Below are 11,011 nucleotides of genomic sequence, written 5' to 3' on the forward strand. Positions count from 1 at the left end.
TTTAAGTGATCTGCATTGGTGAGTCAAACCTTTTTTTTCAATGCAATCTGCAAGGACATCGTCTTTTTACAAAGTTTTGTTCATTTAGCAGCATGTTTTGTTGCTGTTATTTGTTTAAGTTGTGCCTTTCGCTTCATATTGTATGCCACACGTGTGCCACAAGCTTAATAAATTAGTCAGGTTATTTGAGCTATGTGTCTGTCTAATCTTTTTACTTTGTTGCAATCATTTTACTTTAATGCTGTATTATAGGCAACATCTTTGTGTTGCGCTGAGCGCTGAAGCATGTTAAATGTATTTGAAATAGGATTTCTGCTCCCTGATGGCACTCAAAATGCAGCCCATAACATATCTTACTGGTCTGCTGCTTATAATAATCAGCTACTTCTAGTTTTTTGACGGTGACATGAAGTCATACAAAATTGCCCCACCAGAAATTTCAAGCTAAAATCGCCACTGTGCAAGATCGTCATGTGTAAGATGTTCAGTGAAATAAGAGAGGAAGAAAGGCCATACCATCTTGCTCAAGACTCTCAGTGAACACAGGATCAGGCCAGCCGTACTTCCGTGCCAACTTAAAAATGTAGTTCTTATATTTCAGAGGAGATGTAGGGAAGAGAAGGTCTTTTTCAGGTCCTATGAAAACAATCAAATAATATAGACAAATGTCAGTATAGGATTTCCTCTGAGAAAACACTACTTTATTTAGAATACGGCCTTATGAGTATGCTTTTCTGAATATAGACTAAATCTAAGTATTTCATTTGGCAAATTCAATAGTTTTGTTACATTTAAAATGTATAATAATGAGCAGCACATTTTCTTCTGAAATGCACAGAGTACAAAAAAAAACATTTGGCTCTTAAGGTAAAAAAGGTCAAATTATTTAGCTGTGTGGTCCAAAACTGCTCCAAACACACTTGCATTGGTCCCTTTCAAATTTCAATCTAATGAATTTGGTAATTAATGAATTCATCTTGATTAACACAAAAAACACAGCAACAAGTATTCTGGTTTGGCAGGCGTGAGTCACCTTCTACAGAGGCACTTGTTGACTCTTCCATGACAGACTCTGGCTTGACGCCAGTGCAAAACAAGCATGCGTGAATTAACACATTATTTGTTGAGAAAAACATAAAAAAAATGAAAGATGCTAGAGAGATGAATTGCAAATGAACTGCATCAACATTGATATGAAGACAATTTGTGAAATTAAAAACTGTCCAAACCTACCAAATCTCGTAAAATGTCAGATAAGAGCAATTAAATGTACCTGGAAACTCGACTTTAGCCTGTTTACGGTGTACAGGAGTTGGGCTCGATTCAGTGGTATGGATCTCTGGGGCAGCAGCATCAGCAGCTGGCCTCATGGGCTGTGATTTGAGTTGCTCTTTGAAGTCTGGAGGACTGGCATCCTCTGGTGGTGGGTCAGTGTTACTATTCCCAGCAGGCTCGGAGCCAAACGAGGTCACTGCTGAGAGTGCACAGGTGATTAGTGACTTTGAAAACTTTAAAGAATGCAGAGCCAAGCTTGTAATGGCGGGGAGTATAAAAAAAGTTCAGGTGCATAGTATGAAAAATCATTCACCAAGTGAAGCAATCAGGGAATCATAACTTAAGGCAAGCCATGTTTACCTGAATGGCCAGACTCTTCGACAGACACACCCACTGTCTTTTTAACGTTATAAGATGGCTGCCCCAGACCCATGGCTTCCAGTCTCTCCTTTAGGGCTCCTATGTGTGAAAGAAATGTTTCTTTTTAATTATTATCATGATATGTGTTGTAGGTTGATATTAGTTTATTTCTTAGTTTCTTTGTTCTTAGTCTGTGTGAAGGGAAGTTTGAAACTGTGAGAATAGCAGAGAGGAATTCAGACTGTCATGAAATGTTTAGGATAAGACTGATTTATTGTTGTGTTAAAGTCTGGGTTTGGGGGTCTTAGGTAAACATTCCTATCTCTTGGAACCAGGCACGGGAAGACACAGCCATGGGTGTGTCAGGTCTTTGTTCTGTGAGATTTTCTCTTAATAAATGGTCAGGCAAGTTACTCAAGGGGTAGTGTATGTGGGGACAGCGTTCTGAAACCACTACTCTCCTCTGGGCCAGAGTAAATGTCTGTTACTTGATTTTATTCTTGGTTGTGTGTGTCTTAATACTGAGGTTTAATACAGTCCTGGTACAAAGGGTGAAATAATTCCCTAACACTATGTAGTTGGGCGTCCATTTTAGAACCCTTGAGGGCTGCTGGAGGGCAGTTTTAGCTGCCTGCTGCTCTGCCTGCCTCTTTTCGGGGGACCCCTCTGTGGTAAGATCTGTTATGTAGGACAAGGTGTTAATATCCCTTTCTGCATACTCGAGACTCTGTGGGTTGGTCGAATGATTGATGGCATCCTATGGGTTGTCAAGTGGGCGCCCTCCTTCTTCGATGTTTCGCTGATTGACCCACGACACCTCCAGAGGGTTCAGCAGTGAGATCCGGCGTCCCGGGCTCACTCCCTAGATGCCATCACTCATCCGACAGCCCAGGCGGAGTCCTTCCTCTTTATCCACAGCCACTGACTTCCATTTTCAGCAGCCCTGGAAAGGTCTTTGACTGCCTGCCTGTGGGCCTTCCCCCGCACTCCCATCTCTCGAAGAAGCCTGGATGTTGAGGTGGCTACAAATCCTCTGCAGCCTACTTCAACTGGGCAGACCTTAGCTTTCCAGCCTCGTTGTTGTGCGTCTGCTGCAAGGTCCGCATACCTTAGCTTCTTGCGCTCGTAAGCCTCTTCCACCGCACTCTCCCAGGGCACCGTGAGCTCGACGATATACACCTGCTTGAGTGAGGCCGACCAAAGCACAAGGTCTGGTCGCAGATTTGATGTTGCTATTTCTGCTGGAAATCGGAGCTTCTGGCCTAGGTCTGCCAGCATCTTCCAGTCCCGTGCCCCACCTAGCTGTCCAGTTTCTGGTCTTGTGGTGGTGAGAGTGACTTGGCCCCCGCCCTCCCGGACAAATGTTGTTGCCGGCCTACGAGATGGTGGAGGAAGGGCATTGACGCTCATCCGTCGACTCTCCATCACTGCCGCAAGACACTGTAGCACCTGGTTGTGCCGCCAGGTGTACCGGCCTTGAGTGAGGCCGGTCTTGCAGCCCACCAGGATGTGCTTTAGTGTAGCTGGAGTCGGGCAGAGGGAGCATGTCGGGTCTTCTCCGTACCACTGGCTAAGATTCTTGGGAGACGGCAGTACATCATAAGCGGCCCTGATGGTGAAGCTAGCCTTAAATGCCTCCATCTCCCACAGCTCCTGCCAGGAGATCTTCCTCTTCTCCACTCCCTCCCAAAGGAACTTGAAAATGTATCATCTGATGAGAGCTAGCGTAGCTGCACCGGTTAGCGGCACTTTCATTCATTCATTCATTATCATAGTACTTTTCTCTTGAGCTGAGCTTCAGCCGATTAGAGCTCAATTAAATGACTGCATAAAATTATGACAACACATCATTAGGCCCAGACACTTTCAGCTTGCAGTAAAACTTCTCGTCAGGACCTTTGTTGCAGTCCTCCAATGGTGGAGGGAATCCACGCGCCTGGAAATACTCAAGAACCAAGCTCTTTTTTGAGGACCCTATTATAAAAGACAATCATTTTACAAACTTCCATTGGATGATTGGCCACCGCTAACATCTGGATTACTGATAAACTGTGACACACCTGTTTCAGCATCATCCAGTCCAAAAAGAAGGGCTAGTTTCCCATAGGCAGCTTCAATGGCCTCCTTTTCGTGACAGCATCCCTCCTCAGAAGCAACTTTAGTGTCCAGAACAACTGTCACACTTCCATAATAGTACTGGGAGACAGTTTTCACAAGGTCTTGCCCTGACATGCATCCTTTAAGAAATAAACAGAGAGAGAGAGAAAGAGAAAGCAGGCATATAATAGTGTGAAAACGTTCACCGTCACATATTACACTGCCTCCCTGATTGGTGACTTCTATCTCATCACTTCAAGATGAGAACACTGAACACATGAGGATGCCAGGGGCTTCTCTTACTTGAATGTAAGTAGTAATATTAAGTTTCATGTCTGTACATCCACCTGAATGTCTGCTATATTTGTTGATGTGCCACTGATTTCTATGATCTGCATTTGTACAGCCAGCCAGTCATAATAATCACCCTCAGAGGTACTGCTTTCTGAAGGCGCAGCTGCTGGCCTCATTTGCACTCCTTCTCCTGCACTGGCAGCTGATGTCTGCAGGTGGTCCATGGCCTTTTTAGCAACCTCTTGATGTGCTAGCTTCTTATTCAGGCACACTCGCTCTCCAGTAAACGTGAGTCCATTCACCTCCAGGCGGCCCCTATAGCCTGTGATGAAGAGTAAACAAGCCAGAAGAGTGTTAAGAAGCATGCCTCTGTACCTACTTACAGATCATACAATATATCATAAGGAAATGTAAATATATTCCATGAATGCTGTAGCTGAAATGTTCACGTGCAGACATTTTATTTCAATATATTTTGACAAAATAATAATTTGTATCTTAAGTACATTTCTTTTCAATATCCAGTGAAAAAACTAATCTGACAGGATAAGCAACACAACACCTGACTAAGGTTAGATCATCAGTCTACTGTAGTACCAAGAGGCCCCAGAAGGGCACCCCATATTGTTTACTTCAGTCTAAAATCATGGGTATGCAGTGAAGCTGGTGTCTGTGACCATGGGGTTATGCAAGATCAGTGGCGTTTCTACATTAGGGGCAGGTGTTGTGCAGAAAGCTCGTACTTCGCGGCAAAATATATATATAATTTTTTTTTTATGCAAAGTAGCGTGAATATATGTGTGTGAATAAACTTGACTCACAAGCATTATTGTTTTGGAGTAATTTGATTTGTGTGTTTTTCTGTCTGTTTGCTTGTTCTGTGAAATGCTGCTCTCCGCTGTCCCTCCCTTTCCGGTGGGGCAACGGCCCACGCTGCTCCACCGTTACCATGGAAACACCAATGAGCGTGAACCACACAGGCCAAAGTTAACATTGAGCGGTGGGGCACTTTCAGATGTGCCCCACGAAATCTGCCTGGCAACTAGACTGGAATAATGCGAAAACGGCGAGACCTGTACCCCGTGACTAAGAAAAAAAAAACATACAGTCAGATCAAAATCAGACAGATCAATGCCAGTAACGTTACTGCTAGTTAGCTATCGCTAGTTTTCGAGTATTTTGGAAGTGTTTTAATTCAGCCTACAATGAATAATGTAGACTATTTGTTGAGGGTGCAATTTAGTACATTGTCGTTGGAAGAGAAATTAGAAATGAAACGTAGAGTAAACAGCAGAGACTGAACGCCCTCTCCATGCTTTCCATTGAAAACCCGTTAGTTCATGGACTGGTGGATTTTAACAGCAAAGTCATCAGAGGTTTGCTCAAGCAAAGAACCACCGCGCCAACTTCCTATTTAAGTGATCTGCATTGGTGAGTCAAACCTTTTTTTTCAATGCAATCTGCAAGGACATCGTCTTTTTACAAAGTTTTGTTCATTTAGCAGCATGTTTTGTTGCTGTTATTTGTTTAAGTTGTGCCTTTCGCTTCATATTGTATGCCACACGTGTGCCACAAGCTTAATAAATTAGTCAGGTTATTTGAGCTATGTGTCTGTCTAATCTTTTTACTTTGTTGCAATCATTTTACTGTAATGCTGTATTATAGGCAACATCTTTGTGTTGCGCTGAGCGCTGAAGCATGTTAAATGTATTTGAAATAGGATTTCTGCTCCCTGATGGCACTCAAAATGCAGCCCATAACATATCTTACTGGTCTGCTGCTTATAATAATCAGCTACTTCTAGTTTTTTGACGGTGACATGAAGTCATACAAAATTGCCCCACCAGAAATTTCAGGCTAAAATCACCACTGTGCAAGATCGTCATGTGTAAGATGTTCAGTGAAATAAGAGAGGAAGAAAGGCCATACCATCTTGCTCAGGACTCTCAGTGAACACAGGATGAGGCCAGCCGTACTTCCGTGCCAACTTAAAAATGTAGTTCTTATATTTCAGAGGAGATGTAGGGAAGAGAAGGGCTTTTTCAGGTCCTATGAAAACAATCAAATAATATAGACAAATGTCAGTATAGGATTTCCTCTGAGAAAACACTACTTTATTTAGAATACGGCCTTATGAGTATGCTTTTCTGAATATAGACTAAATCTAAGTATTTCATTTGGCAAATTCAATAGTTTTGTTACATTTAAAATGTATAATAATGAGCAGCACATTTTCTTCTGAAATGCACAGAGTACAAAAAAAAACATTTGGCTCTTAAGGTAAAAAAGGTCAAATGATTTTGCTGTGTGGTCCAAAACTGCTCCAAACACACTTGCATTGGTCCCTTTCAAATTTCAATCTAATGAATTTGGTAATTAATTAATTCATCTTGATTAACGCAAAAAACACAGCAACAAGTATTCTGGTTTGGCAGGCATGAGTCACCTTCTACAGAGGCACTTGTTGACTCTTCCATGACAGACTCTGGCTTGACGCCAGTGCAAAACAAGCATGCGTGAATTAACACATTATTTGTTGAGAAAAACATAAAAAAAATGAAAGATGCTAGAGAGATGAATTGCAAATGAACTGCATCAACATTGATATGAAGAAAATTTGTGAAATTAAAAACTGTCCAAACCTACCAAATCTCGTAAAATGTCAGATAAGAGCAATTAAATGTACCTGGAAACTCGACTTTAGCCTGTTTACGGTGTACAGGAGTTGGGCTCGATTCAGTGGTATGGATCTCCGGAGCTGCAGCAGCATCAGCAGCTGGCCTCATGGGCTGTGATTTGAGTTGCTCTTTGAAGTCTGGAGGACTGGCATCCTCTGGTGGTGGGTCAGTGTTACTATTCCCAGCAGGCTCGGAGCCAAACGAGGTCACTGCTGAGAGTGCACAGGTGATTAGTGACTTCAAGACATTGTGAAAACTCTAAAGAATGCAGAGCCAAGCTTGTAATGGCGGGGAGTATAAAAAAGTTCACGTGCATAGTATGAAAAATCATTCACCAAGTGAAGCAATCAGGGAATCATAACTTAAGGCAAGCCATGTTTACCTGAATGGCCAGACTCTTCGACAGACACACCCACTGTCTTTTTAACGTTATAAGATGGCTGCCCCAGACCCATGGCTTCCAGACTCTCCTCTAGGTCTCCTATGTGTGAAAGAAATGTTTCTTTTTAATTATTATCATGATATGTGTTGTAGGTTGATATTAGTTTATTTCTTAGTTTCTTTGTTCTTAGTCTGTGTGAAGGGAAGTTTGAAACTGTGAGAATAGCAGAGAGGAATTCAGACTGTCATGAAATGTTTAGGATAAGACTGATTTATTGTTGTGTTAAAGTCTGGGTTTGGGGGTCTTAGGTAAACATTCCTATCTCTTGGAACCAGGCACGGGAAGACACAGCCATGGGTGTGTCAGGTCTTTGTTCTGTGAGATTTTCTCTTAATAAATGGTCAGGCAAGTTACTCAAGGGGTAGTGTATGTGGGGACAGCGTTCTGAAACCACTACTCTCCTCTGGGCCAGAGTAAATGTCTGTTACTTGATTTTATTCTTGGTTGTGTGTGTCTTAATACTGAGGTTTAATACAGTCCTGGTACAAAGGGTGAAATAATTCCCTAACACTATGTAGTTGGGCGTCCATTTTAGAACCCTTGAGGGCTGCTGGAGGGCAGTTTTAGCTGCCTGCTGCTCTGCCTGCCTCTTTTCGCGGGACCCCTCTGTGGTAAGAGACCCTTAGCAAAGGAACTTGAAAATGTATCATCTGATGAGAGCTAGCGTAGCTGCACCGGTTAGCGGCACTTTCATTCATTCATTCATTATCATAGTACTTTTCTCTTGAGCTGAGCTTCAGCCGATTAGAGCTCAATTAAATGACTGTATAAAATTGACAACACATCATTAGGCCCAGACACTTTCAGCTTGCAGTAAAACTTCTCGTCAGGACCTTTGTTGCAGTCCTCCAATGGTGGAGGGAATCCACGCGCCTGGAAATACTCAAGAACCAAGCTCTTTTTTGAGGACCCTATTATAAAAGACAATCATTTTACAAACTTCCATTGGATGATTAGCCACCGCTAACATCTGGATTACTGATAAACTGTGACCCACCTGTTTCAGCATCATCCAGTCCAAAAAGAAGGGCTAGTTTCCCATAGGCAGCTTCAATGGCCTCCTTTTCGTGACAGCATCCCTCCTCAGAAGCAACTTTAGTGTCCAGAACAACTGTCACGCTTCCATAATAGTACTGGGAGACAGTTTTCACAAGGTCTTGCCCTGACATGCATCCTTTAAGAAATAAACAGAGAGAGAGAGAAAGAGAAAGCAGGCATATAATAGTGTGAAAACGTTCACCGTCACATATTACACTGCCTCCCTGATTGGTGACTTCTATCTCATCACTTCAAGATGAGAACACTGAACACATGAGGATGCCAGGGGCTTCTCTTACTTGAATGTAAGTAGTAATATTAAGTTTCATGTCTGTACATCCACCTGAATGTCTGCTATATTTGTTGATGTGCCACTGATTTCTATGATCTGCATTTGTACAGCCAGCCAGTCATAATAATCACCCTCAGAGGTACTGCTTTCTGAAGGCGCAGCTGCTGGCCTCATTTGCACTCCTTCTCCTGCACTGGCAGCTGATGTCTGCAGGTGGTCCATGGCCTTTTTAGCAACCTCTTGATGTGCTAGCTTCTTATTCAGGCACACTCGCTCTCCAGTAAACGTGAGTCCATTCACCTCCAGGCGGCCCCTATAGCCTGTGATGAAGAGTAAACAAGCCAGAAGAGTGTTAAGAAGCATGCCTCTGTACCTACTTACAGATCATACAATATATCATAAGGAAATGTAAATATATTCCATGAATGCTGTAGCTGAAATGTTCACGTGCAGACATTTTATTTCAATATATTTTGACAAAATAATAATTTGTATCTTAAGTACATTTCTTTTCAATATCCAGTCTTTTTCAGGTCCTATGAAAACAATAAAATAATAAAGACAACCGTTATCAGATCACACTGGCTATTGACAGAATGTAACCTGATGAAATCCTTATTACCCCTCTTACAGTAACTGTTTTACAGTAATGCCATGTTTCAGTGCGTTGAACTTCTGCTCACAGTGAACTACCACTTATCTAAAACAAGTTTAACATGCCTGTGCTCTTTTGCCAATAAGCATACTTGTATGTACTGTATGTATAACTCTACAGTCTGAGTGGTGTCAACGATTACATCAATGATTATTTCCTAAGTTTTGCGATCATTATGTGTGTCTCTTGTGACAGGTGCAGGTGCAGGAGTGCTCCTTTGAGTTGCGTGGATCAGAATCTGGACCTCTCGCACCTTGGGTGACCTTCACCTCCAGCTGGTCGACGCGCTCATTCAGCACGTTGATCTGCTGCTCGTGCTGGTCCACCCTCCTCTGCAGCTGCTCCATCTGCGGGGCCAGCTTCTCCTTGAGGTCGGTGTTCTCGTTAAGAAAGTTCCAGATGCCCTGAACCTCCTCCTGCATCAACAGACAGCATAGCCAGTGGTGGATTTGTTCAGCAATATTCAAGGGGGGATGGTCTGCCTAGTCTGTTCACGATTAGACAAAACTAAAATACATTATCATTCATTCAAAAGGAACAGTAGGTTTACAAGGGGGGTGGGGATGGCACCACGCTGCATCCCCCCTCACCTCAAGCCCTGATCATGGCCTAGCGGTCAGAGTTTATGAGCTTCATCAGTTTAAAGGCTCACTCCTTAACTCTCCATAATTTCAGTATCTTCCTCACCAATCATTGTAACGTCTTAATGTGTACTTGAAGCTTATGTTTAACACTTGCAATAATATCACAGTAAAGAATATAAAAATAATCGGTAAAGTGACAATTATCAACAAAAACAAAAAGCTAGTGGAAGTGAATTCAGTGAGATTGTGTTCCCCCTGCAAATGAAAGAATACGTTACTTTGACGCCTTCCTGGTCCTCCTCACATCGCTGGCTCAAATACTGAATCTTCTCTTCCAGGGCTTTCAGCTCCAACTCCATGCATTTCAGATAAGAATTCTCTTTTCGCTCTTCCTGCTTCTGTCCCTTACTTTCGAGCCGTGGAAGAAATCCATCATCTATTGTCCTACATAACTGTAACAGAAAACATTGGGATGTTAAAACATTTTCAATAAACGAGCTGGAGGTCAAGCTTTTTCATAGTTTCTGTTCATGGTACTAGTACAGTAAGAAGTGAAGTGGTAAATAGATAGTCTCTAGTACACTGTGAGTGGCCGAGGCGGCCACCCCACGTTTTGGGATGTGGGCTAACTGGAGTCGGTGGTGAAATCGGGTGCAGGGGATGATTGCTTTCTTACAAAAAATATCTAGTTATTTATTTTAGCTGGGAAGTCTCCGATGGCATCCAATAGTCTCAAGTACACAAACGTTTCTTGACAGTACAGAAATCCAGTAGTTTCAAAAAGCCTAAGCCAAAGATCAAACCTCAGCAGCAAGTCTTGACCACCATATGCATCCATATAAGGCACTTCCACACACGGCAGATGTCTGCATATTTTGCAGATTGGTTGCTTACCTCGTCAATCTCATCTGGCACTGACTTCAAGTCATGGGCATGTTGGTCCAAGAGGCGGGCTAAATCTTTCATCTTTTGCAAGTGTTGTTCAAAGTCCTTCTGGTTCACTGTGAGATTAGGAGAATGCATCACGCAGTTTCTCACGTTAATTACCTGCAAAGGAAACCAGACATACAAACACACACACATGCATAAGCACATAATGTTAAGTACGATACCTTCAAGACAGTGTGTGGACTATTGTTGCAATTGAGTTCATATTTTCAGTAAGTCAATAATATCTACAGTTAGTGAATAGTCTGCGGCTAATCTTGACTAACTAATTCATCTTTGAAATGTATATTGGCTGGGTGGACAAAAGCCAAAAGATATGCAGTCTGTACTTAAGTGGAAGAACAAGAA

The 11,011-nt window shown here is 42.5% G+C and overlaps 1 protein-coding gene across 1 annotated transcript; it reads right to left on the reverse strand.

Annotated features, from left to right (window-relative positions):
- Positions 1-2,511: 2,511 nt before the first annotated feature.
- Positions 2,512-10,811, reverse strand: LOC105911951. The gene is made up of 8 exons (XM_031558544.1): positions 10,610-10,811; positions 9,994-10,167; positions 9,385-9,547; positions 5,956-6,075; positions 4,160-4,348; positions 3,696-3,872; positions 3,482-3,609; positions 2,512-3,318 (listed from the first exon to the last, which is right to left on the reverse strand). Exons 1-8 carry the CDS (start codon positions 10,808-10,810, stop codon positions 2,512-2,514), a joined length of 1,959 nt encoding a protein of 652 aa, XP_031414404.1. The 5' UTR covers position 10,811.
- Between the last annotated feature and the right edge of the window lie 200 nt (positions 10,812-11,011).

Source organism: Clupea harengus, chromosome 21, assembly GCF_900700415.2.
Source record: "Clupea harengus chromosome 21, Ch_v2.0.2, whole genome shotgun sequence".
In the NCBI taxonomy this organism is placed as follows: Eukaryota; Metazoa; Chordata; class Actinopteri; order Clupeiformes; family Clupeidae; genus Clupea; species Clupea harengus.

What these genes read in the sequence shown, in the direction of transcription:
- LOC105911951 (XM_031558544.1), bottom strand. Translation starts at nt 10,810, where the DNA reads ATGTGCTTATGCATGTGTGTGTGTTTGTATGTCTGGTTTCCTTTGCAG. An exon ending in TGCCAGATGAGATTGACGAG is followed by an intron (nt 10,168 to 10,609) that starts GTAAGCAACCAA and finishes TTTCTGTTACAG; the next exon opens with TTATGTAGGACAATAGATGA. An exon ending in AGAAAGCAGTACCTCTGAGG is followed by an intron (nt 3,873 to 4,159) that starts GTGATTATTATG and finishes TATTTCTTAAAG; the next exon opens with GATGCATGTCAGGGCAAGAC.